Source organism: Phragmites australis, chromosome 9 (assembly GCF_958298935.1).
Source record: "Phragmites australis chromosome 9, lpPhrAust1.1, whole genome shotgun sequence".
NCBI classification, from domain to species: domain Eukaryota; kingdom Viridiplantae; phylum Streptophyta; class Magnoliopsida; order Poales; family Poaceae; genus Phragmites; species Phragmites australis.
The window spans coordinates 12,558,279-12,586,257 of NC_084929.1; the positions used below are offsets into that span (position 1 = coordinate 12,558,279).

General features: G+C 43.4%; 1 protein-coding gene across 2 annotated transcripts; it reads left to right on the top strand.

The window, feature by feature from the left end:
• Positions 1–19,370: 19,370 nt before the first annotated feature.
• LOC133928650 (uncharacterized) lies at positions 19,371–27,945 on the top strand. 2 transcript variants are annotated; one of them, XM_062375072.1, is made up of 3 exons: positions 19,371–19,571; positions 21,513–22,862; positions 27,895–27,945. In XM_062375072.1, exon 2 carries the CDS (start codon positions 21,515–21,517, stop codon positions 22,622–22,624), a length of 1,110 nt encoding a protein of 369 aa, XP_062231056.1. In that variant the 5' UTR covers positions 19,371–19,571; positions 21,513–21,514; the 3' UTR covers positions 22,625–22,862; positions 27,895–27,945. The 2 variants fall into 2 exon arrangements, with proteins under 2 accessions (XP_062231056.1, XP_062231055.1); XM_062375071.1 differs by lacking the exon at positions 19,371–19,571 and having other exon boundaries at positions 20,951–22,862.
• The last annotated feature ends 34 nt before the right edge of the window (positions 27,946–27,979 follow it).

Here is a 27,979-nt window from a genome sequence, read left to right on the forward strand (position 1 = left end):
TCAGAGCTAGTAGGAGGTGATGCAAAGATTACCGCTGCGATTCGAAGTGATGACTTCTTCATGTAATGCATCCATCAGACCTACTAACATATATTCTTTGCAAACATGTTAGTCCCTTTGACAATGTTATCACTAATCACCAAAATCACAATTATAGCCTAATAGGGCCATTTTTGCTACAATCTCTCCCTTTTTGATGATTGATGACAACATAACTAAAGCAAGTGGAAAATAATAAATGATATTAAATATAAAAATCATAAGCGAGTACAAAATCTTACCACATTACTTGGATGCATGTTCTTACCACTTAGTCCCCTTTTTTTTTACTCCCCCTTTTGTACATCGCCACAATCTCCCTTGATTGAGCCATGTAAGTGCTTCTTCTTCTCCTCCTCCTTTGTCAACTTCGGTATTCCTAGACATCTTACTAGTTTCCACAATCTCCTCCACATTGTTCATCTTGCAAACTTGCATCTTACTTTGGTCATCAAAATTCTCCCCCTTTGTCAACAATCTCCCAAAAAAGCTATATGCACATGTTGAACTCAAAGGGAAAAATATTAGAGTACAGGGGAGAGAGGTTCACAAATCATGATCCAATTAAAAGGATACCAATTGTATGGATATCACTACAAATGAATGATAGCAGTTGTAGGCTATGAAAGCACATAGATCATAATTTATAAAACTCACATAATATAGTCTAAACTTCCCCTATATGTGTGCATACATATGATGAGAAACAAACACATGCACAACTATACAATATGTCAAGATAGTAAGTTTAAGCTATATTATGCATGGAGGTAGCTTAAATGAATAAAAGATTTGACAATGATACCAATTGAAGCGTTTAATCATTGCATACCTCCGGGAACATGTAGTTTTCTCCATGAGACGGCAAAAGATGTAACTTGCAACACATGTTAGTTTTAAAATCACAACCTATAGGATATACTCCCCCTAAATGTGTGCATACAAGTTTTGAATACTTGTGAGGCATATGCACTTGTTATCAATAACAATGGGGATTTATCTTATACACTAGATCATGGCACATAAAAGATACCAAATGTAAAACTAGTGCCATGTAAGTAACCTACAACTAATAAACCATGTAGATTGCTCATGGGTTAGGGAGAAACACAAGCAACCTACCATATCATGTACTAGGTATTACAATAAATTGAAATATGCATATGCAATCCTAGATGAGGTAAATGACCTACACCAAATGAAAGGATTTTGCATGTAGCTTCATTACCTCTTTTACCTTTGGATGGGTATTTGGGTATGTGATGATCATGATCTTCATCAAAGCGCCCAATCTTATACTTGAACCTTCACTTTATTTTGTGAGACAAGTCTCCAAATCTCATAGCTGCCTCGGGCTTCAAGTCTTCTTTGGAACCCAAATCGATTAGGCCCCTTCATGTTGGTGATGACTTCCTTAGGCACCCAAATGGGTTGGTTCCACCTCTAATCCTTTCTCCCAACCATGTGTGCAACCATATTGTCATTGTTCTTCTTCTTGAGTTTATAGTGGTTGCTTTTGATCTTGTTCTTGTAGATGGGGTTGGTGTATAGGTTAGAGGTCTTGTTGGAGAGGTTTTCCATCTTCTTCTTCTCCTTTCTCTCCTTCTTGGCTTGCTTGCATTAGAAGGACTTATGACCTTCTTGATAGCATTTGAAGTATGTCACGGTGGACCCGTTCGTAAGCTTCTTCACTATAGTAGCACAGATATCTTGAGGAGGTTGGACATGTTCTTTGCCCTTTAGTCTAGCCAAATCCTTCATAAGCTTCTCCACTTCTTGCTTAAGATCATCATTCTCTTATACAATAAGGTTGTTAGATGATTCTACAACAACATTCTCAACACAAATCTCATTGCAAAAGTGTGATCTAGATAAAAAAATTAAATCATCATAAGAAGTAGAAGCATCCACCTTAGGATTAAAATAAAATAGAGAGGTAGATTTTTTCAGAGAGTCCTTAGTTTGAGATTTAATGCACTCAAATTTAGCTTTAAGCTCTTCATGCTCCTTGTTTAGCAAATTGGATTTGCATAATAATTGTTCATAATTAGAAACAAAAGTAACATGAATGTCATTAAATGCATTGAATTTCTTAAGCTCTTTAGATTGTTTGTTAAGGACCTTTGGTTGCTTATTGATCAAATGAAGGAGTTCATTATCGGAGAATTCTCATCGGATTCATCATCACTTACATTGCTATCCATACGTTTGGCTATGAGGCACTTGTGTGATAACTTGCGTGATGTCTTGTGTGATGATGACCTTGAGGAAGAGCTTCTCTTGGAGGGGAGGATGGTGAGGTTCTCATCACTTGAGCTTGAATCTTGATTGTCACTCACCCATCTTCCTATGCTTACGAATATTTTGGCTCTTCCCCTTGTCTCCCTCTTGTTTTTAGTTTTCTTCTTCTCCTTCTTAGTATGATCAATTGTTTTGACCAAGTCCTTCATGAAGATTAGGTGATCAATCTTGACACAAATCTTCTTGATGTTCTTCTCCACTTGTGAGATGAGCTTGGCAACTTTGGGATCCATCTCTTCATCACTTGAGGAGCTTTGTTCATCTTCTTCATAGCTCTCTTCATCTTCATCTCCATCTTCACTTGAGGTTAACTCCTACTCTTGTCTCTTCATCCTTGCCTTCATGTGTTGGCATTGAGCTTGCTTGCTTATGAGAGCAAGGTTCTTGGTGTCAAATGAGGAAGAAGCTTCCACCCCTATGTTCATTGTCATTCCATAGGCGGTGATCTTGCCGAGCACTTGACTTGGAGTTATCTTCTTGATATTACTGTTGTCATAGATGATGGAGACTATCAACTTGTACTTTGCAAGAAGAGCTTGAAGTATTCTTCTTATCATTTGATCATCTCCAATTAGCGTCAAACCTAACTCATTGATCTCATGGACAAGAATATTCAAACGTGAGTACATGTCATTAGCACTTTCATGGGGTAGTTACTTGATGCCATTGAGCTTACTAACAAGCACATGATATTTCTCATTGGGCACATCATTTGTGCCTTCATGTATTTACATAAGACTAGTCCAAATATCATGTGCATTGGTGAGAGAATAAACATGATTAAATGCATTAACACATTAGATGATAAAAGGATACTCTTTGCCAATGCATCTAATTTTCTCTCCTTGTTGGTTTTTTGTTGACTCATCCCTTCCTCAGTCACTCTCCAAACATCTAACCCTCAGGCTTGCAAATAACAAGTCATTAGAATTTTTCACCGAGAGAAGTTTGTACTATCAAAAAGTGGAGCACTATAGGAATTCATCCTAACTCTGGACGTCACAACTCACTAGGCAGTGAAGCCTAACCAATCGCAATGAGACTAGGGCTCAAATACCACTTGGATTTGTGAAACCTTGTAAAAGGTGTGAAGCTCTAACATAAATTAAAAAGCTAGATGTGAGACCTAGCTCTGATACTAATTGAAGTGTTCGGTGACGTCCTAAGAGAGGGAGTGAATTCGGACACTTAGAATCTAATTGGCTCCAACAACAATACAAGATAAACCTATGTAAATTTCTATCTAAAAGTGTTCTAGTTTTATATAGTGTGTCTACTCTACTGATCAAAACGATTGCAACCTATCTAAGAAGATAAATTGCAAATAAGTAAATGCGGAAACGTAAATAAGGTAGAGAGAGAGCAAACTTAGCACAAGGATTTTTTCTCGTGGTATCATAGCATGAATGCCACCCCTAGTCTACGTTAGAGCTCTACCAAGGATACGCTCCCGGTCGACACCCAGTCGCGGCTATTAAGCCACCAAGTCACAAAGACAAGGCCTCAACCCGGATGAACCACTAAGCCACCAAGGAAAGGCCTCACCACAAGCCTCTCCTCTAGTCCCTTGCCACCATGATCACTTCAGAGATTGAGCTACAAAGGCAAGGGTCTCCGCGTCCCCGCACAATCACCTTGCCGCCACTCCACACTAAGTCAGAGGGTCAATAAGCTTGTTGGTGAGTCACCAAGACTCCAAGGTGCTGGCGTACCTCGAGGTACAAGCTTCAATCACTTCTTAATCCACTATCTAGGTAGCGATCACCTAGCAACACTCTCTCAATGCCTATAAGCACTAGTCACTCACTAATCTTGTGTTTAATCGTCTTGTATGATCACTTTAAGAATCTTGGTGGCTTGGATGTCTTCTCCGGTGTACATAAACTTCTCAAGACTCTAGCAGCATGCCACACCTTCAAAGGACTGAGTGGAGAGGCATTTATAGCATCAAACCCATGCACTAGCCCCAATGGCTCAGAAAAGTAGTTAACAGTGGTACTAATATCGGATAATCCGGTGAGTACATCTTCAGAAACTAGCCATTGGACTTCCACTCAAAGTCATCCTAAACGTTGCACACCTGGTGTACACTTCATCCCAATCACCGGACTATCCGGTGAGTTATCCTAAGCCATACCGCACCTTTGTAGCTTCTCCGTGTAAATTTCTCTGGTGTAAGCCTCCAGAGTACACAAGACATATCACCGGATCATCCGGTGAGGTATTATTTGATCTTCAACTCTTGTAAATGCTTCTGCATGAAATACTCCAGTGTGAAGCATCCGGTTTGTACAACACAGGCACTAGACCTTCTGGTGAGATGATCTTCATTCTTCTGTGCTTGAATTCTTCTCTGCAAGAATTAGTCCGGTGCTTTATACCCTTCATCACCAGACTATCCGGTCAGCTTATCTTTATTCTTTAGCGCAGTACCCTTCTCTGGAAGAAGTGCTCTAGTGAGCACATTTGCTAATTGCCGGACCTTCCTGTGAGGTTTTTAGCCATCTCTCTCCCTTTGTCAGATATGCTGCGGTGAGTTCAACGCCCTGAAACTGGATCATCTGGTGAGTTCATTTCTCCTGGGTTCCAATTCAATCAAACTTTGTCCCGGCTGCGGTGGCTTCTTCATGTAATGCATCCATGAGATATACTAACATATATTCTTGACAAACTTGTTAGTCCCATGGACTATGTTGTCATTAATCATCAAAATCACAATCATAGCCTAATAGAGCCATTTTCGCTACAGCATAGCATATCCTTGGTAGGCAGTGGAGCACTGGAGACGCCCATGTACCCATAGGCATATAATGCCTAGGTCACCTGGAAGGCGTCAAGCCTAGGTCTCCTGGAAGGCATTGCATATCCTCAGCAGGCAATGGAGCCTACACACCTATAGGCACAAATTGCCTAGGTCACATGGAAGGCAGAGTATGTGTAAGTCACCTCGAAGGCATTGCATTGCCTTGGTAGTGTGCATGTCATGCACCAGAGAGACATCCTAGGTAGCGGAGATGTGTCGCACCCAAGGGACATCCTCGGGTGGTAGATACGCCCACACACCAATAGGTACAGCATGCCTAGGTCACTTGGAAGGCATCGATCCTAGGTCTCTTCGAAGGTATTGCATAGCCTCGGTTGGCGGTGGAGCCTACAAACTTGCAAGCACAGCATGCCTAGGTCACCTGGAAGGCATTGCATAGCCTTGATAGTGTGGATGCCAAGCACCAGAGGTACATCCTCGTGGTGGAGAAGCACCTACAAGCGTAGCATGCCTAGGTCACCTAGAAGGCAAAGTATGCCTAAGTCTCCTGCAAGGCATGGCATAGCCTCGGTAGTGTAGATACCACACACCCAAGGGACATCCTCGACAGCTGAGACACAGCTGGAGCCCTCAACAATATAATCCAATGCCACTAAGAGCCACCGAAGCAATTACACCCTCCAGCAAACCATCGCTAGGCTCTAGATGGCTCTACCTCCAGAGCCTCATGGCAGCTAAGGGCCGAGGGGGTCATAGGCTACCTCCCTCGCTCCACTCATCGGCTTCGCCTCTGGAAAACCGTTGCCATGCTCCGAATGGCTCTGCCTTTGGAGCCTAACGACGGCTAAAGGCCAAGGGGGTCACAGGATGCCTCCCTCGGTACACTTGTCGGCTTCACCTCCAGCAAACCATCATCTGGCTTCAGATGGCTCTGCCTCTAGAGCCTCACAACGGCTAAGGGCCGAGGGGGCCATGGGCTACCTCCATCGGCCCACTCGTCAGCTTCACCTCTAGCAAACCGTCGCCAGGCTCTGGATGGATCTGCCTTCGGAGCCATGCAGCAGCTAAAGGGTTGCGGAGGTTGTCGGCTACCTCCCTCGACCCACTCATTGGCTTTGCCTCCGATAAACCATCGCTAGGCTCCGGATGGCTCTCCCACTGGAGCCTCGCAGTGGCTGAGGGACGAGGGGGTCGCAGGCTATCACCCTCGGCCCACTCGTCGGCTTTGCCTCCAGCAAATGCCAGGCTTCAGATGGCTCTACCTTCAGAGCCTCACGGTGGCTAAGGGTCGAGGGGGTTGTAGGCTGCTTCCCTCGGCCCACTCTGCGAATTTGCCTCTGCCAAACCATCGCTAGGCTCTAGATGGCTCTTCCTCTGGAGCCTCGGGTGACTAAAGTGCCGTGGAGGTCACAAGCTACCTCCCTCAGCCACTCGTCGGCTTTGCCTCTAGTAAACCATCGCCAGGCTCTGGATGGCTCTACCTCTAGAGCCTCATGATGGGTAAAGGCCGAGGGGGTCGCAGGCTGCCTCCCTCAGCCCACTCATTGGCTTCACCTTCAATAAACCATCACTAGGCTCTGCATGGTTCTACCTCGAGAGCCTCGTGGCGGCTAAAGGCCAAGGGGGTCGCAGGCTGCCTCCCTCGGCCCACTCATCGGCTTCGCCTTTGGTAAATGTCGCGAGGCTTTGGATGGCTCTGCCTACAGAACCTAAAGGGCTGAGGGGGTTGCAGGCTACCTCCCTCGGCCCACTCGTCACCTTCACCTCCGGCAAACTATCGCCAGGCTCCTGATGGCTATGCCTCCAGAGCCTTGTGGCAACTAAGGGCCGAGCAGGTCGCAGGCTACCTCCCTTGGCCCATTCGTCAGCTTTGCCTCCAGCAAACCGTCACTAGGCTCTAGATATCTCTACCTCCGAAGCCTCGTTGTAGTTAAAGGGACCAGGGGGTTGTAGACTGCCTCCCTCGACCCATTCATTGGCTTCGCCTTTGACAAGCCAACACCAGACTCTGGATGGCTCTACCTCTAGAGCCTCACAGTGGCTAAAGGCCAAGGGGGTCACAGGTTGCCTCCCGGTCCACTCGTCGGCTTCGCCTCTGGCAAACCATCACTAGGCTCCGGATGGCTCTACCTCTGGGGCCTCAGGGTGGCTAAAGGCCAAGGGGGTCGCAGGCTGCCTCCCTCGGCCCATTCGTCAGCTCTGCCTCTGGCAAATTGTCGCTAGGCTCCTAATAGCTCTGCATCCAAACCCTCATGGCGGCTAAAGGGCTGAGGGGATCATAGGCTACCTCCCTCAGCCCACTCATCTGCTTTGCCTCTGGCAAATTGTCGGCAGGCTCCGGATGGCTTTGCCTTCGGAGCCTCATAGTGGCTAAAGGCCAAGGGGGTCGCAGGCTGCCTCCCTCGGTCTACTTGTTGGCTTTGCCTCCGGCAAACCAACACTAGGCTCTGGATGGCTCTGCTTCCGAAGCCTCATGGCAGCTATAGGCCAAGGAGGTCATAGGCTGTTGCCCTCATCCCACTCGTCGGCTTTTCTTCTGACAAATGCACCAGGCTCCAGATGGCTCTACCTCTAGAGCCTCATGGTGGCTAAAGGGTTGATGGGGTCACAGGCTACCTCCCTCAGCCCACTCATTGGCTTCGCCTCTGGCAAGCCATCACTTGGCTCTGAATGGCTTTGCCTCTGGAGCCTCGTGGCGGCTAAAGGCCGAGGGAGTCACAGATTGCCTCTCTCGGCCCACTTTTCAGCTTCGCCTCCAGTAAACCGTCACTAGGCTTTGAATGGCTCTGCCTCCGGAGCCTCATGGTGGCTAAAGGGCTGAGGGGGTAGTAGGCTGCCTCCCTCGCCCCACTTGTCGGCTTCGCCTCTGTCAAACCATTGCCAAGCTGTGGGGGTCACAGGCTGCCTCCCTCAGTCCACTAGTTGGCTTCGCCTCTGGCAAACCATTGCCAGGCTCTGAATGGCTCTGCCTCCAGAGCCTCATGATGGATAAAGGACTAGGGGGTCGCAGGTTACCTCCCTTGGCTCAGTCATCGGCTCCGTCTCCAGCAAACCACCGCCATACAATATGATCCTAGAAAGAGAGGTTTCCTTGTTGAATCTACATCTCACAATGAAGCTCCTTCTGAACCAGTTTGGTGAGAAGCTATGGAAAAAGAGTTTGTAGCACTACAAGAAAATGCAACATGGACACTTGTACCCAAACAGCCAAAGCATAATATTGTTGACTATAAATGGACTTTTAAAAGCATGTATAAGTCAGATGGCTCCATAGATAGACATAGAGCTTGGTTAGTGGCTAGAGGTTTCAGTCAGCAGCATGGCATGGACTACCATGACACTTTCAGTCCAGTTGTAAAGCCCACAACCATATGCACAATTCTCTCCATTGCTATTGCTAGGGGGTGGAAACTACATCAAATTGATGTCAACAATGCCTTTACCTGGCACATTGCAGGATGAAGTATATATGCGTCAACCTACAGGTTTTGAGGATAAAAAATATCCTCATTATGTGTGCAAGCTTGAGAAGGCTCTATATAGTTTAAAGCAGGCTCCAAGGGCCTAGTAATGCTAGGTTGACTGCAAAATTGCATGATCTCGGATATGTTTCTTCTGTGGCAGATTCATCCTTGTTCATTTTACAAAGGTAAGAGGTAACCATATTCATGCTGGTATACGTTGATGATATTATAATTGTCAATTCTTTATCTAATGCTACTGCAAAATTGATGCAAAATTTGGCTGCTGACTTTCCTATTAAGGATTTAGCAGAGTTAAATTACTTTCTTGGTATTGAAGTGAACAAGGTAGAGAAAGGAATTGTTCTAAGTCAAACAAAGTACATCAATGATCTTCTGTTGAGGGCAAATATGATGAAGTGAAAACCAATATCCACACCTATGTCAAGTATAGAGAAGCTGACAAAGGATGCATGCAAAGAGTTATCAGATTCAGAGGTACTTAAGTACAGAAGCACTGTTGGTGCCTTGCAATACTTGACCTTAATTAGACCTGACATATCTTTTGCAATAAATCGTGTTTGTCAGTTTCTGCAAACACCAACAGACTTACATTGGGCAGTTGTTAAGCGGATTCTTAGATATATAAGAGGAACAAGCACCACAGGGCTATATATTCAGAAGACAGGTTCTTTCCTGCTCAGTTCCTTCTAAGATGCCGATTGGGCTGAGTGTGCAGTGGACCAATGATCTACAAATGGCTTTGCAATCTTTCTTGGTTCAAACCTGGTGTCATGGAGTTCCAAGAAACAATCAACCATGTCTTGATCGAGCACAGAATCTGAATATAAATCAATGGCAAATGCTACTCCATAGATGCTATGGTTATAGTCCTTGCTGAAAGAACTCGGGATTCAGTAGAGCAAACCTCCGGTGTTGTGGCGTGATAATTGGCTACAAATCCATATTTTCACGCTCAAACAAAGCATATTGAAGTAGGTTTCCATTTTGTCAGAGAATGGGTTACCTCAGGTGCTTTGGATGTGAGGTTTATCTCTTCGTCATATCAACTTGCAGACATCTTCACAAAGGCGTTACCATAACCTCCGTTTGGTCGGATCACTAGCAATCTCAATCTTGTGGCAGTCTGTTGAGATTGAGGGGGTGAGTTAAAAATATTCTGGAGATAGATTCTACAGATCTCCAACCGAAATCCTGAAGATCAGTAGATATCTGACAAAGATACGGCAATAGGATATTTTCCTTTGTAATCTCTATTTTCTATTCTGATCCTGCATGATCTCCCTGATCCTTGTAACAAACTCTGTATCCTCGTTGCCTATATTAACATGGAGGGACCGATCGGGGTCTTTGCAGCCAATTGTATCTTTCACACACTCCGAGTCGTGGATCCGCTGGCCTGGTCATCATCGCCATAATTCCTCTTACTCGAAGATCCACAGGGACCTTCTGTTCCATTCCCCACTATGACATCATGTGCGCTGAAAAATTAATAAAATAACCTTGTTATGATATGCAAGTGATGATATGCATGTGTTGCTAATATGGTCATGAGAATATAGTATATTGATTTGATATGCTCGTGGTAGCATAATAATATTTTTGACTTTTATATGTGCAATACGCTAATGTGAGTGGTGTTGTGCGGATTGATATGAATTAAGTTTGTGAAAACTTGTGTTTGGAATTGGTTGTTGGTTTAGTTCATGTGCAAACGTTGTTTTGAGGGCGAACGTAGTCAGTGACAGGATCAGGACTAGGTTCAGGAAGGAAATGTGATCAAGACGGTCAAGAGATCATACGAGATGTTCAAACTAGGAAGTGATGCATATGAAGATGATCATAGCTTGAGAGATAAGTGGGATATATATAGGCTATGGTGTAGTAGAGATTTGGATCACATGCCATATGGTGCGAAATAATTTTTTATTCTATACAGCATACATACGTGTATGCTATAAAATAAAAAGAAAGAGAATTAAAAAGGAGACGGGCACTGTGTTCCGTTGGTGGCGTGGTGACTCAGCCCAGGTAGTTCGGCCAGCCTAGTGGCTGTAATTTATGGTGGTTTGATCCATCTACACTTATTTTAAAGTATCAAGATAAATTTCTAAAAAGTTTGGTTGTTCAAATTTTTGCAATTCTTGCATAATTATCAATTTAGGATTATATGTTTTTGTCACGGTTTATCTTAGTCTGCTGGTCAAATTTATAACTTAAGATCTAGAGATCCTATTAATTTGATTATTTTCGGAATTGTTTAGCATGGTTGTCTAATTTCTACAGTAAAAATTTGAGGGCAATCGAACCGTCGGATTTTTTTATATATCATTTTTATGATATGATAGCAGTCACTGTCTCAAACTGATTTCGAGATTAAGTTAACTATTATTAGGGTGATTTAAAATTTAAATTTAGCTTCCACAATAATTAATTAACCTCCTCTAATTGAACATTTTACACATAATCGATCCTACACCCACCTTAAACCAGCCTCCCAACGACCGACTCCAGGACATGACAGTTATCCTTCTTCTGGCTGGCCACCGAGGTGCTGTAATAGCGGTGGTTATGCTTCCCACTGGCCAAAACCAACTGTCCAATACCAACCGGTTGAGCTCGGCCCTGGGACTCCATTTTGCATATTTCCTGGCGGTTCCTACCCCAAGTTGCACAGGGACAAGTAAAGCTATCCAAATAGGCAGCCCGGCTTGACACAACACGGTTAGGCCTGATGATAAAGATAATCAACTTGTACTTCGGAAGAAGAGAGAGCACCTTAAATTTACATCAAACCTAGTCTATTGATCTCACTGACAAGAATATTCAAACGTAAGTATATGTCATTAGCACTTTGATGGGTAAATTGCTTGATGCAATTGAGCTTAGTAACAAGCACATGATATTTTTTATTGCGCACATCCTTTGTACTTTCATGTATTTCAATGATTAGCCCAAATATCATGTGCATTGGTGAGAGAATATACTCTATTGAATGCATCGATGCTAAGAGATGATAAAATGATACTCTTCTCCATAGCATCAGGTTGCCTCTTCTTGTTTTTGAGACGATGTCTCATCCCCTCCTCAGTGACTCTCAAAACATATAAACCTTTGGCTTGTAAATAACATATCATTAGAATTTTTCAACAAGGAAAATTAGTATCGTCAAAGTGTAGAGCACTACCAATATCCATCCGAACCTGGACATCATAACTCACTAGGATGTAAAGCCCCACCGATCACAATGAGACTAAGGCTCAAATTCCACTTGAATTGGTGAAACTTTGTGAAATGTGTGAGACCCTAACACCAATTGTGGAGCTAAATGTGAGCTCTAGTTCTGATACCAATTGTAAGAATCAGAGACATCCTAAGAGGGTAGAGGGTGAATTAGGATACTTAGAAACTAATGGCTTCAAAAACATCACAAAATAAACCTATCACAATTTCTATCTAAATGTTCTCTAGGTTTATCTAGTATGTCTACTTTAACGCTCAAGAGGATTACAACCTACTCTAGTAATGTAAATTGTAAGTATGTAAATGCGGAAATGTAAATAAGGTAGATAGACAAACTCGGCACAAGAGAATTTTATTCCATGGTATCGATGGCATACAAGCCATCCCTAATCTACATTAGAGCTCTACAAAGGATATACTCTCGGTCGTCAAGTCTCTTCTGGTCACAGCTCTTGAGCTATCAACTCACCAAGACAAGGCCTCAATCACGATGAGCCAACAAGCCACCGAGGCGAGGTCTCACCACTAACTTCCCTTCTATTCACTTGTATGCCATCTTCACTTTAAAGCTTTAATCACAAAGACAAGGGTCTCTATGTCCCAACACAATCTTCTTACCTCCACTTCACATCAAGTCGGAGAGTCAACAAGTTACCATTGAGTCACCAAGACTCCAAGGCGCTGGAGTACCTCTTAGTACACGGTTGGATCACTCTTTGATCCACTCTCTAGGTTGCAGCACCTAGCAACACTGTTCTCTAGGCATATAAACACTAATCACTCTCTAATGGTGTGCTTAATCACCTTGGATGAACACTTTAAGCACTTTGATGGCTTGTATCTCTTTTCAAGTGTGTATGAGCTTCCTCTGGACTCTAGCAGCTTCAAATTACTGAGTGGAGGGGTATTTATAGCCTGCACCCCGCGGACTAGCTATTGCTCCAATGACTCAACTTTACTATAAACACTGGATAATCTGGTGATAACAGTAGTATAAACATTGTACCATCTGGTATGTACATCAGTGGATACTAGCCGTTGAAACTCCACTCAAACTTCTTCTAAACACCAGATGTTCCGGTGTAACCTTCACTTCCATGATCATACTATCCGGTGTGTTTTCTTGCGCCAAGGTGAGCCACTTCTTCTCTATGCAATTAGTCTGGTGATCTTCAAATCACTACACTGGATCAGCCAATGAGTTCATATCTCCTTCACCGAGACACCAAGTGAAAAATTCCCCGATGTGTTGAACTCCTCAACACTAGGCCATACGGTGCTATGAATTCATCTCCTCTAAAAAAATCCTATGTTCTGTTAAATGCTCCGGTGTTCACACTCTCTTTAACACCGGACCATCCAGTGAGGTGATCCTCACTCTCCATGAGAAATACTCCGGTGTGTTCACCAGGGCATCACTAGACCTTCCCATGAGCGCAACTTCACTGAACGCCACTGACAGTATACTCCTGCATTGCCAAAGCTTTTATCACCAGACCATCTAGTGAGTTCAACAGCCTCTAGACAAAAATACTCCAGTAAGTGCAAACTCCTCTGCACTGAACTATTCGGTTAGAACAATTTCTGTAGGACTTCTCCAATTCAATCAAACTTTATCCTGGTGTGGTGGCTTACTAATATATATTACTGACAAGCATGTTAGTTCCAATGACTATATTGTTATTAATCACCAAAATCACAATCATGGTCTAATAGGGCCATTTTTGATACACACATCTGGTAGCTTAGATGGTAATTCTAACTGATAAGTCACTTCTCCACATCTAGCAATTATTTTAAAAGGTCCAATATGCCGATGTGCTACTTTGCCTCTAACTTTGACTCAACGAAGTCCTCTTAAAGGCGAAACCTTGAGATACACATAATCTCCAATTTCAAATGTTAACTCTCGACAACGATTATCTACATAACTCTTCTATCTGGACTAAGAAATCTTTAATTTCTCTCGTATTGCTCATACTTGCTCTTTTGCTTCTTTAAGTATCTGAGGTTCAAACATTTGGCCTTCTCTAGTTTCACTCCAATGAAAAGGCATTCCTTCCTTCCATACAATGCCTCAAATGGAGACATCTACAAACTAGATTGGTACCTAGTGTTATACGAAAAATCTGCATACGGTAGGTTCCTATCCCAACTATTAAGGTTGTGTAGAGCACATGCTCGCAACAGATCCTCAAGTATCTAACTTACTCCTTTTGTATGTCCATCCGTCTGCAGATGATATGCTGAGCTAAAGTTCAGCTTCATATCGAGTGATTCATGTAGGTTCTGTCAAAACCTTGAGGGAGTTGGGTACCTTGATCTAACACTATTCTCTTCAAAACTCCATGTAGACATATAATCCTTGACATGTATAGCTCTGCTAACTTAGCTCCATTATAGGTAGTCTTTACTTGGATGAAGTGAGCTACCTTAGTGAGGTAATCCATAATGACCCATATGGAATCATAGCCCGGCTGGGTACGTGGTAAACCAACTATAAAATCCATACCAATTTTTTCCCATTTCTACTCAAATATCTTCTAGGGTTGTGGCAAACCGGCTAGTTGATGATGTTCTATTTTCATACGCTGGCGTATGTCACACAATGCCACGTACTTGGCAAATTTTCACTTCATATGAGACCACCAATAATGATCTTCAGATCCTAGTACATCTCAGTACTGTCTGGATGAATAGAGTAAGCTGACTCATGAGCATCATTTATAATTATTTGTAATAGCCCAATTTCTAAAAAGGAAATAAAAACTATTTTTATAAAGGGAATAATTTTTTTGCAAACTAAATAAACCCTAAGTATATATATATATATGGATATTTGTTTATATATGTATAAACATATATATAGATATATGAAAAAGGGATATTCTTTTCTTTTTATGAAAGTATATAAGTGTATATATCTATAAATAAATATTGCTTGAAATCGTTTGCTTGATATGTGTTCTATTATATGTGTATGTATAAGAATACATATTATATGTATATACATGTATATGTGAGAAATACATGAAAGAATAAATAGAGAAAAGAAATGGAAAAAGAGAAAAGAATAAAAACTCTCTAGTTCACCTTCTCTCTTTCCCTCTCCTTCTCTTAGCCCATCGGTCATCTGGTCTGGCCCACTTCTCCTTCTTCTTCCTCACTCTCCCCTCCTCTCTGCTCTATGTATGTACCTATCTAGCACAACTACAGCTACAAAGAAGACTGCAAGGAAACCGCCGAGCTAAGCTACGAAATCGCATGGAGAAGAGCCAAAGGAGTTCGCCTATGACCTGTGAAGCTAGAGCCTGAGCCGGATTTCAAGAAGCCCTAGTCCAGCTCACATTTGACCTATAACTCAAACCGCTGGTTGGACCCAAATCCATCAAATCCGAGATGAATTTGTGAAAGAGAGCTTCTCGAAGGTGTTCAAGAGAATCCTAGTGCATCCTGCGAACCTTTTGCTTGGTTTATCTCCAAGGAAACCCGGGTGAAACTCGATTTGAGCTCAAGATTGCTTGTACGGCAGCCAGACTCCACCCAACCCTAAACCAAGTTTATTACAAGTCCCTACCCTCTTCCGTGTACAAATACCAAGCCCTATAGCATCTATTCGAATTCCCGCACATTTTTCCCAATCACTCGAGATAGATTTAGCATCGGAGCCCCATCACCAATGAGCTCAATGAGGGAAAACCACAGCTGCATGTCGCCAGCCTCACCAGGACCTTGCCAACGTCGACGTGTGCCTTAGGCGAGTTCTCCATCCTTCCTTGATGCTGTTCTGCCACTCATAGTCAAGTTTAGGCCCGGGGTCCTAACTCCGACGAGATGCCCACCATGCTCCTTCGTCCTAAAGCTGCCGCTGTCCATCACACTAGAGACAGGTGTGATCGTGTGTTAGCCGTTGAATCAGAGGAGTACGGTCGAGATTAGATCGAAATGTACCGATTTGATCGGTTAGATGAGGATCATTGGTGATAGATTGGATGGCCGAGGTTTAATGCATCTAACGGAGCCGTTATACCGGCCGTGATATTGTCAGAACACCATGTCAACATCCACATAGACCAGCCACATCAGCCTTTGAGCACACATGGCAGCACCACGTCAGATGTGCATGCTCATGTGGCATGCACAGTTAGCAATCCATTTTCTTTTGTTTATTTAAATACTGTGATGGCATCATATTTTCTATATATTAAGCAATAAATGGTTTTTTAGCATAAAAATAATTCTAAAAATTGGACTAAATTAGGAAATATTTTAATAATTTTATTTAATTCTATTTAACATTTTATAATGTTTATAATTCAAAAAATGCTAGAAAAATCCTAGAAAATCATACATGACTCGGGAAAGTTCTAGAAAAATTGCTAATAACATAATTTCATCTATAGTTAATCTTTTTGTCATGTTTTTATCTTTTGGAGATGTAACTTGTTAATTGTAGCTCCGATTTGACCCATTCTTTTGTCGGGTTGTCCGAAAAAGTGTGACCTTATGTGTGATGATGTTTGTTGTGTGATATTTAGTTCTTTTTAGATCTTGGTGTTTATGTGTTACCTATTTCACTATGTTTGCGAGTAGATGCTAACATTTCAGAGGAGCTACAAGGATTATAGGATCTTGGCCCTCAAAGGTCAATTTTGTAAGATGTTTAATAACGATTAAGTGTGATATTGTAATGATATTCATCTATGAAGTCACTATGTATTGAGATTGATTCTAGGGCTCAGCACAAAGATGAGATTTGTCTTTTCCTTAGACTAGTCTCGACATATTTCCTTAAGCTACTTCTAGTCTGGTACACATATACGCTTCCCAAACCATACTATGCCTTTCCCATCCTCCAAGAATTTTGGGGCCTTTCCTACATTGATATTTTGCTTGATCTCCTTGATATTCTCATCTTCTACCTGACCATTTTGAATGTTCTCATCCAAAGTAGGTTTCACTTCTATGGACATTGCTTCCATATCCGTGAAAAACCCTAGGTTGAGTCGTTCGAATTCTTCACATAAGGCTAGTTGAGCTTCTTGTAACATGGTCATGTTGCAATTTTCTTTGTGACTTAACGCATCTGCAAAAATGTTTGGCTTTCTAGGATGATAGTGGATTCCCACAACATAGTCATTGATTAGCTCCAACCTTCTACGTTGTCTCAAGTTAAGATCCATTTGAGTAAATATATACTTCAAGCTCTTATAATCTATATACACCTCACATCTTTTATCGATGAAATAATGTCTCTATATCTTCAGAGCATGCACTATGGTTGCTAACTCCATGAGTCAAGGTAGTTCTTCTCATGAGTCCTTAATTGGCTCGAAGCATATGCCACGACTTGTCCTGCTTGCATCCAAAAAAAAAAAATCCAAGTCCTTGTCGGGATGCATCACAATATATGTCAAAATTCTTTAGGATTACACTAGCACTAGGGTTGTGCTCAGCTTCCTCTTTAGCTCCTTGAAACTTGCCTCATAAACTGTAGTCCACACATACTTCTTTTCCTTTTTGAGCACCTCTGTAAGTGGCTTGGCTATCCTCAAAAACTCTTCTATGAAGCGATGATAGTATCCGGCTAAACCAAGGAAACTTCATACTTTTACGACACTTGTATGTGATTTTCAATTCAACACATCTTTCACCATACTTGGGTCCACTGTAACTCTTCTAGTAGATAAGAAATGTCCAAGAAATGGCACTTCCTTTAGCAAGAACTCACAATTGTTGATCTTATTATACAATTGATGCTCTCTAAGCTTTCCCAAAACTTTTCTTAGGTGGTCCTCATGTTCTTCTTCATTCTTGGAGTAAATCAGTATGTCATCGATAAACACCACCACAAACTTATCAAAAATACTCTAGGAAATCCTTATTCCTGAGGTACATGAAATAAGCCAGGGTAGTAGTCAAACTAATGACATGACCGTAAACTCATATAGTCCATATCTGGTTGATAAAGGCTGTCTTCCTATGTCTAATGCCAGAATCATTAATTGGTGAAAACTTGACCTTAAGTCTATCTTCGAAAAACCCTGAGCTGCGGTAAGTTGGTCAAATCGGTCCTCGGTCTGGGTATGGGGTACTTGTCTGAGTGCCCGTGGCTACTTGGATCAATCAGGGTGCCATCAATGGGTGCCAGGCTTTCTCTCCAAATCTCCGAAAGGTTAACAGGTGGGCTCAGTTCTGACCCAGATCAATTGAGAAGTACAATGGGACCACAAATCCTATTGAGTTCCACCAAATCTACACTACAACTCTCTAGGTGACTGAGGGGTACGACAAGGTTATGGCCAACTACCTCCCCACATCTCTTGAAGGGTTAGCCAGGACCTAGCTAATGAACCTACTACTAGGGACGATCTACTCATGGGAGTAGCTCTATGACCTGTTCTGAGAAAACTTCTAATGCACGTATGTTCATCCCGGCAAGAAGAATTACCTTTTTTGTGTTGTTCAGACAGAGAAGGAAACCTTGTGTGAGTTCGTTCGATGCTTCTGCAACACTTAGAACACCATCCCAAAATAACTGATAATGACATCATCCAGGCATTTATTTGAGGGGTTAGGAGTCGCTAGTGCACTGAGGACATCGCCATGGAATAGCCTACCACAGTCAAATAGCTAATGGATATTGTCGACAAGACAACCAATGTTGAGGAGGCTCTCTTGTTTATCAAAGAAAGGGACCAAGGCATCCACCGCCCTCAACCCGAACTAGATGATGACTCATCGAAGAACAAGTGAAAGAAGAACTCAAAGGGAGGCAAAGGTAAGAAAACTAAAATTGATGAAGTTTTATTAGATCTTCCCGATACATGTCCTGGGCAATCAAGCGGGCAATCATGAACGCTCTAGAAAACACATGCGCAACTTCCATCAAACCGACAGCCACAACCTCCAGCAATGCCACATATTCCAAAAGCTGGTCAAGGCTGAGATCAATAAGGCTAAAGGCAAGAAGACCCATGTCACAACCCAGAGTAAGTACTCCAACTCTAGCATGTCTCAGATGAACTATCTTACTAGTAAGAGGATAGGACCTTTGACCACATGTTTGGTGGCTTAGCGTCCTATGAATCTAAAGGGCAGTATAAGACGGTGGCCTGAGCAGTATTGGTAGTTGTCCCTAAGAACCACGTGTAATGCCCCAAAAATCATATAAATAAGTGTTGATCGAACATTTTAAAGAAGATGCAAAAGGTTGACCTTTTGACCCATCACTCGGATGGATGATCGGAGACCACGGATGCGTAGGGCTCGTCGAAACGATTCCGTTTGACTACTCACATGTTATCTTCGGACTTCGGAACATGAAGCTGCGAATTGGACGCTTGAGATTCAAAGAGAAACAAAAACAGAGACCATCCTTTTCTTCTTAACCCTAGAGTCCTGCTCTCTCCCTCCCCATAGCAGCAGCCACACTACCTTTTTCTATACTGCATGTAGAAGGAAGAAAGAGAAGGGAAAAGAAGAAAGAAGGGGGAGGAGACCAGGAGGAGGAAGAAGAGGGCCGGTGCCCCTCTCACCCAGGTAGGAATTCCTCTCCTATTTTTCTTGTGCTGAGCTCCTCCCCATCCCCTCTCATCTGCATCTTGTGGATTGTGGAGCTGCTGGTCTGTGCAGCAGCAAGGGAGGAGGAGAAAGGGAGAAGGGAAGAAGAAGCGAAGGAGAAGGAGGAGAAGAAAGAGGAAAATCCTGAGCTCTTGTCAAGTTGCTCGTGGTTGCCCTAGGTGAGGATTCTCCACCCTAATCCCCTCCTTTTGGGTTGATTTTTGTGGTTTAGATCTCGAGTTTAGAGGGGGCTTAGGTTGAGGTTTGGTCGAAATCTGTTTCCTCCCTGTTCTGAAAACCGTCAGTTTTGTGCAGTCCCTGTTCAACATCGTTTTTGGGCATGTTAGCTTCCGAAAAAAATTTCCCACCATGGACAAAGTTGTAGGAGACTTCAATAGCTTTCTTTTGGAACCAAGATTACCCTCATAGCATCTGTAGTTTGAGATATATCATCGTTTCAACTTGACTGATTTTCTCTGTCAAGAATCTGGACAGTAGTAGATCAAACCAGTTTTTTTGCCATCATATTGGAATATTTTTAGGATTTGATCTGAAGAAAGGTTGTAGAGTTTTTCATAATCTTTCCAACGGCCTGATAAAAATATGGTTTCTGCATGAAAGATTTAGCCAGTGTTGTTTAGTTTCCAGAAGTATATTTTTTTGCTATGATATCAGTTGCAGAAAAAAAGGATATGAAAATGTGAAGCCCTACTGCTTTATCAGTAGAAGGATGTATATGCTGTTTTTGTGGTTCTCTTTTGAGCGACGGCTTGGGGTGTTAGGATCGTGTTTCCTATTGTATGTGCATGCTTGTATGAATGTTTTGCTGATGTGTGATTCATAATCAGGTGGTGGTGCTCCTGATTGTGTTTGAAGGTTGTCGGTTGTATCGAAAAAAGGCAAGTAAACGTAGAGGTTGCTTTGCTTCTAGCTTTAACTTGCTATTCATTCTACCTCCACCTAAATTTTATGTTCAGAACCATGATCCAATTAATATGACCTGATTAATTGATGTTTTGATGAGGTGAGACACGATTACTTGTTTATATGTGGTTATGTTGCCTTAGGCTCTCATATCCATGAAGATTGTTATTATTGCGGTGTATGTGGTTGATGAAGGCTATGAGGTGATGTGGTATTTACAGTTTCATATGCACCTCATATGAAGTAATATGTCGTCGTTTGCTGGCCGTGACTTGTACCGGTACGCGCCGTACGTTACCCGAGGAGGGGTACGGTGCAGCTTTACACCTTGTTGGGTGTAAAGGCAGTGGACATGCATTTGCATTGCATTTGCATTTTGCAATACTTAATTGAATTATTTCCTATTCTTGAAGTGGATGTTGAGAAGCGAATGCCTCTCCAGAAGATATGAGGATGTGGCTTAATCTTTTAGATGAGGTTTATGATAATCTTGGATGTCTAACTTGGTTTGTTTTTATGCTATTGTTACTCTCTTTTAAATCGATGTCTAATGAACTTGTAGTTTAAATAGCTTGTTAAAGAAGTTTGCTTGCTGAGATTTTATATCTCACTCCTCTTAATAACCTTTCCAGGTGCTTGACGCTTGCTTGCTTGGACGGGATGGGAGTAGCAGCACTTCTACATGTTATAATCACACATATTAATGCAGTAGTGGTGTTGTAATAATAATGCAAGTGTTGGAGTTGTTTAGCTCTTAGTGTTGCTTAGCGTTGGTAAACTTGTTTTAGTTTGCTTTGTTGGAGGTCAAAAATTTAATGCCTTAATGCATTGGTTTTGCTAGGATACTTATGTGTTAGTGTGCGGTTTTATTTAAGCACCCTATATCTATGTTGTTGCTTCCGCTTTATCTCGAGTTTAGAGGAGGTGCTGCCGAAATTTTATAATTTTGGCAAGTCAAGTAGAGTAGTTTGTAGTAACATTCCAGGCTTTCGCGGTGTCTGGGGTGTTACAGTTGGTATCAGAGCCTAGGCTTTAGATTCTAGGCGAAATAAGGCTTAATTTGACACACTTGCACATGTAAGATGGGTAGAAGGGTTGTTTATTTTATGCTTACTCTGCTATGCTTGTTCTATCTTGTGTTTATGTTCTACTTGAAGTTGATGTATGCGTGTGGTTTGTTTGTTGTGTGGCTGCAGCTATGCCACCTAAGAGGCGGAGTCAGGCTCAGGCCACAGCGAATGATTGTAATGCACAACTGCTAGCGGCGATGCAGGCGATGCAGAATGAGCTGAGGACGTTGAGAGAGGCTAGGAATCAGGATGCTCCTATTCTGGAGCAGGGTGCTATTGCTGCTGATGGCCCTCCTAGTGGTGTTTCTTTAATCCAGTGGATTGGGATGAAGTTGGATCATTTTGATGGCAGTGGCACTCCAGTTCAGGCCGCTGATTGGTTGTCCTACGTGGAGGACAAGATGGAGGTCTTCGATGTGCTGGCTCAGGACCGTATTCGCTATGGCACTCAGTTGCTAAAGGGTGAGGCCCAGATCTGGTGGAAGGGAGTGCAGTCAGCTCACACGGCTGCACATGGACCGTTGACTTGGCCTGATTTTGTCAGGCAGCTCGAGAGGAGGTTCTACCCAGTGACCTTTCTGGACAAGATGAAGATAGACCTGCATAGCTATGTGCAGGGTAGGAGGACAGTGTCTGAGTATGAGGTGGGCTTCAACCAGATTGTTCGTTTTGTTCCGCATGTGGCTCATGATGAGGCAGAGAAGGCGAGGCAGTTCCGCCAGGGCCTCAAGCCTTCAATCCGTCACACTTTGGGTGCTTTTCCGGTGGTGGACTTCCGCACCATGGTCGAGCAGGCCTTGGGTGTGGAGATGCAGGAGGTGTACACTGAGGAAGCGCGCAAATCTGGTGGAGATCAAATACAGGGTCAGATTGATAGGAAGGGCCATTCTGGTGGTCCTATTCATAAGAAAAGGAAGTTCCAGCGTCACCAGCCTTACCGTGGCAGTTTGGGACGTTCTCGCACTTCAGGGGGGAGTACTACACAGTACCGTGCCATCCCTAAGCCCGGCATGGGGATGGTTTGTTTCCGTTGTGGAGATGCTCACCGTAGGAGTGAGTGCCGGTGGTCTGGCAAGTGCTCTATCTGTGGTCAGGACCACAAGGACGTGGTTTGCAGGAGGAATGCCAACGGCAAGCTTCGATGGGAGCCAGTGACTTCTTCGAATTCTGGTGGCACTGTTCAGATGATGGCCGTTACTCCTTCTTTGGTGCCTCTGCCCACACCCACACCGCAGTAGTACTTGCCTGCGCCGTTCCCTCAGCAGTACCTAATGATGCCACCTGCTACACCGATGGCTTCTTCGACGCCTCAGCTTGGGGCATTTCGACTGCCCCAGACTGCTACTTCTTCAGCATCGCCTACACCGTGGGGTTCTACTCCATTTGGCCATGCTGCCGGAGCTTCTTCTTCTGGTGCTCCCGGGGCATATGCTATGCCCTCTTCGGACGGTAGAGAGCGCGGAGATGTGGTGACAGGTACCATTTCAGTTGATTCTTTTGATGCACATGCTCTTTTTGACTCTGGCGCTAGCTTCTCATTCGTTTCGGAGGTCTTTGTGGGTTGTGCTGGTCTTTCTGTGCAGAGGATTAGTCGGGCGGTTGTGGTCAGTTCTGCTAGAGGTTCTATATCCAGTTTTTCTATCTGCCCTGGTTGCGTTATCTCCCTTGCGGATGAGGATTTTGTTGCTAATCTCGTGGTGATTCCTTTGGAGCCTGTTGATGTTATTCTTGGCATGGATTGGCTTTCTCAGTATCGAGCTGTTATCTCTTGCTTCTGGAAGACAATCTCTTTGCAGGCACCATCTGGTCGAGAGGTGGTTTTTCAAGGGAGTGCTATGAAGTACTCTCTCTCGCTGTTGTGCCAGTTGTTCCCTGACCGCTGGACGCGAAAGTCTGGTATTCTCTTAGCTATGGTGGATGGTCAGGATGTTGCTTTGCGAGTGGAGGATATTCGTGTGGTTTGCCGCTATCCTGATGTGTTTCCTGATGACCTTCCAGGTTTGCCTCCTCGAAGAGAGCCTATTTTTCAGATTAAGTTGGTTCCTGGTACGCAACCTATCTATAGGACTCCGTATAAGATGGCTCCAGTGGAGCAGGTGGAGTTGAAGAAGCAGTTGGATGACCTCCTTGCTAAGGGGTTTATCAGGCCGAGCACGTCGCCTTGGGCTGCTCCTGTTTTGTTTGTGGAGAAGAAGGATGGCACCAAGAGGCTTTGTGTGGATTATCGAGGCCTTAATCAGGTGACTATCAAGAATAAATATCCTTTGCCTCGTATTGATGCTCTCTTTGATCAGTTAAGAGGTGCTAAGGTGTTTTCTAAGATTGATTTGAACTCTGGGTATCACCAGATAAGGATTAAGGAGGAGGATATTGGGAAGACTGCTTTTAGCATGAGGTATGGGCATTATGAGTATGTTGTTATGTCTTTTGGACTAACAAATGCCCCTGCTATTTTTATGGAAGCCATGAACAGGATGTTACATGAGTACTTGGATATCTTTGTTGTGGTGTTCGTTGATGATATCTTGGTCTATTCTAAGTCTGAGGAGGAGCATGAGGTTCATCTCGCCCTTGTTTTGGATGCTCTTCGGAAGAATAAGTTTTATGCTAAGTTGAAGAAATGTGCTTTCTGGCTTTCTGAAGTGAGTTTTCTTGGCCATGTGATTAATCAGCATGGTTTTACTGTGGATCTGAAGAATGTTGCTTCAGTGGTGGAATGGCAAAGACCAACTAATGTGACTGAAATTCGGAGTTTTCTTGGGCTTGCTGGTTATTATCGGCGTTTTGTGCAGGGTTTCTCTATCATTGCTAAGCCGATGACCAGGATTATTAATTTACAACCATAGAAAACAATGGGAGACTTACTGAGAAGGGTGTTCCTTTTGTATGGGACGATGATTGTGAGGCCAGTTTTTAGACTCTGAAGGATAAGTTAGTTAATGCCCCTATTCTTGTTTTGCCCGAGAGTGGCAAGCGCTTCACAGTGTATACAGATGCTTCCCGTGTTGGACTTGGTTGTGTGCTTATGCAGGATGGCAAGGTAATCGCTTATGCCTCCAAGCAGTTGAAGAAACATGAACGGAATTATCCCACACATGACCTAGAGTTGGCTGCGGTGGTTTTTGCATTGAAGATATGGAGACATTATCTCTATGGTGAGTCCTGTGATATCTTTACTGATCATAAGAGTCTCAAGTACATCTTTACTCAGAAGGAGCTAAATTTGAGGCAACGGAGATGGCTAGAGTTGATTAAGGACTATGATCTGACGATTCATTATCATCCGGGAAAAGCAAATGTGGTGGCTGATGCTCTTAGCAGGACAGGCGTTCCTAAGGCCGCTATGCCTTTGGTTGCAGACTTGGATCGTATGGGTGTATCTTTTTGTTTGACAGGGACTACTCGTGAGGAGACTCAGATGCTCATTCAATCCTCTATTCTTGACCGTGTGCGGGAGGCTCAGCAGCATGATCGTTTGCTACAGGAGGTTCGTAAGAGGATTGCAGAGGGCAGTCCTAGAGAGTTCAATATTGATGAGCAGGGTGTTGTCCGTTTCAGGGGACGTCTCTGTGTGCCCCAGAAGTCAGAGGTGAAGAAAGATATCTTAAGAGAGGCTCATCGGACTCCATATATAGTTCATCCTAGTGAGACCAAAATGTATAGAGATCTTAAGCAAAGTTTTTGGTGGAAGAGGATGAGAGTGGATATTGCCAAGTATGTGGCAGCTTGTGGTGTATGTCAACAAGTAAAGGCCGAGCATAAGAGGCCTGTAGGGTTGCTTCAGTCTCTGGAGGTTCCCGAGTGGAAATGGGAGCATATCACTATGGACTTTGTGGTTGGTTTACCTCGATCGCCTCGTGGGCAGGATGCCATATGGGTTGTGGTGGACAGGCTCACTAAGTCCGCGCATTTCATTCCTCTGAAGACGATGAGTTCAGCTCAGGATTTGGTTCCCTTGTATATCAAGGAAGTGGTGAGATTGCATGGTGTGCCTAAGTCGATTGTGTCAGATCGAGACGCCAAGTTTGTGTCAAAGTTTTGGCAAAGTCTTCAGAGTGCTATGGGCACTAAGCTTTCTTTGAGTACCGCTTTCCATCCTCAGACGGATGGGCAGTCGGAGCGGACTATTCAAACTTTGGAGGATATGCTACGCGCTTGTGTCCTTTCTTGGAAGGGCAGTTGGGAGGATCACCTTGCCTTAGTGGAGTTTGCCTATAATAACAGTTATCATGCTAGCATTGAGATGGCTCCATATGAGGCTTTGTATGGTAGGAAGTGTGTTTCTCCCCTGTGTTGGGATTCGTCTGGTGAGAGGGCTTTGCTTGGTCCCGAGGTTGTTCAGCAAACCGCCGAGAAAGTGCGGGAGATACGGCAGAACATGTTGGCCACTCAGAGCCGACAGAAGAGTTATGCAGATGTGAGGAGACGTGAGCTGGAGTTTGCAGTGGGTGACCAGGTTCTCCTCAAAGTATCACCCACAAAGGGTGTTGTTCGGTTTGGCACTACAGGGAAGCTTAGCCCGAGGTACATTGGGCCTTTTGCTATCACAACTCGAGTTGGCAGTTTGGCTTATCGCCTACAGTTACCGGATTCTATGAGTGGTGTGCATAATGTCTTCCATGTATCCATGTTGAGGAAGTATCTGCGGGATCCAGAGCATAAGATTGATCTCGAGCCTATAACAGTGGAGCAGGATCTGACTGTGGAGTGTCGCCCAATGCGTATTTTGGACTCGTCGGAACGAGTCATGAGGAGGAGGATGATCAAATACGTGAAGGTCCTATGGACTAATCAGTCAGAACGTGAAGCGACTTGGGAACTTGAGGAGCAAATGCGCAAGAAGTACCCAGAGCTCTTTGAAGCTGGTGAGTTCTACTTTATGGTCTAAGTTTTGTTGTTATGGAATGGTAGAATTCGGGGTCGAATTCTTTTGAAGGAGGGGAGAATGTAATGCCCCAAAAATCATATAAATAAGTGTTGATCGAACATTTTAAAGAAGATGCAAAAGGTTGACCTTTTGACCCATCACTCGGATAGATGATCGGAGACCACGGATGCTTAGGGCTCGTCGAAACGATTCCGTTTGACTACTCACATGTTATCTTCGGACTTCGGAACATGAAGCTGCGAATTGGACGCTTGAGATTCAAAGAGAAAAAAAATAGAGACCATCCTTTTCTTCTTAACCCTAGAGTCCTGCTCTCTCCCTCCCCACAGCAGCAGCCACACTACCTTTTTCTATACTGCATGTAGAAGGAAGAAAGAGAAGGGAAAAGAAGAAAGAAGGGGGAGGAGATCAGGAGGAGGAAGAAGGGGGCCGGTGCCCCTCACTCCCAGGTAGGAATTCCTCTCCTATTTTTCTTGTGCTGAGCTCCTCCCCATCCCCTCTCATCTGCATCTTGTGGATTGTGGAGCTGTTGGTCTGTGCAGCAGCAAGGGAGGAGGAGAAAGGGAGAAGGGAAGAAGAAGGGAAGGAGAAGGAGGAGAAGAAAGAGGAAAATCCTGAGCTCTTGTCAAGTTGCTCGTGGTTGCCCTAGGTGAGGATTCTCCACCCTAATCCCCTCCTTTTGGGTTGATTTTTGTGGTTTAGATCTCGAGTTTAGAGGGGGCTTAGGTTGAGGTTTGGTCGAAATCTGTTTCCTCCCTATTCTGAATACCGTCAGTTTTGTGCAGTCCCTGTTCAACATCGTTTTTGGGCATGTTAGCTTCCGAAAACAAATTTCCCACCATGGACAAAGTTGTAGGAGACTTCAATAGCTTTCTTTTGGAACCGAGATTACCCTCATAGCATCTGTAGTTTGAGATATATCATCGTTTCAACTTGACTGATTTTCTCTGTCAAGAATCTGGACAGTAGTAGATCAAACCAGTTTTTTTGCCATCATATTGGAATATTTTTAGGATTTGATTTGAAGAAAGGTTGTAGAGTGTTTCATAATCTTTCCAACGGTGCAAAGAACTTTGTCATAGGATGAGTAGAACTCCAGTTATGGCCTCTTAAACGTTGCTGCTGTTGTTTCATCGTCAGAAAGTTCAGTCATGTTCAGTGTGTGTTTTGGCCACCTTAGGTGCTTCAAATACAAAAAGCTATAACTAGAAAGTGGTAGAAAATGGATTTTTATAGCTTCTGTGAACTTTTTAGAATTGTTGGATTTGTGTATTAATTACGGGAAAAATGTGAAGCTTTCTGTCAGACTTTTTGGGACAGTTTTCAATGCTGTTTTCAACAGCAGATTAGAGGCTCATATTGACCTGATAAAAATATGGTTTCTGCACGAAAGATTTAGCCAGTGTTGTTTAGTTTCCAGAAGTATATTTTTTTGCTATGATATCAGTTGCAGAAAAAAAGGATATGAAAATGTGAAGCCCTACTGCTTTATCAGTAGAAGGATGTATATGCTGTTTTTGTGATTCTCTTTTGAGCGACAGCTTGGGGTGTTAGGATCGTGTTTCCTATTGTATGTGCATGCTTGTATGAATGTTTTGCTGATGTGTGATTCATAATCAGGTGGTGGTGCTCCTGATTGTGTTTGAAGGTTGTCGGTTGTATCGAAAAAAGGCAAGTAAACGTAGAGGTTGCTTTGCTTCTAGCT

What these genes read in the sequence shown, in the direction of transcription:
- LOC133928650 (XM_062375071.1), top strand. Translation starts at nt 21,437, where the DNA reads ATGCTTGTTCTATCTTGTGTTTATGTTCTACTTGAAGTTGATGTATGC.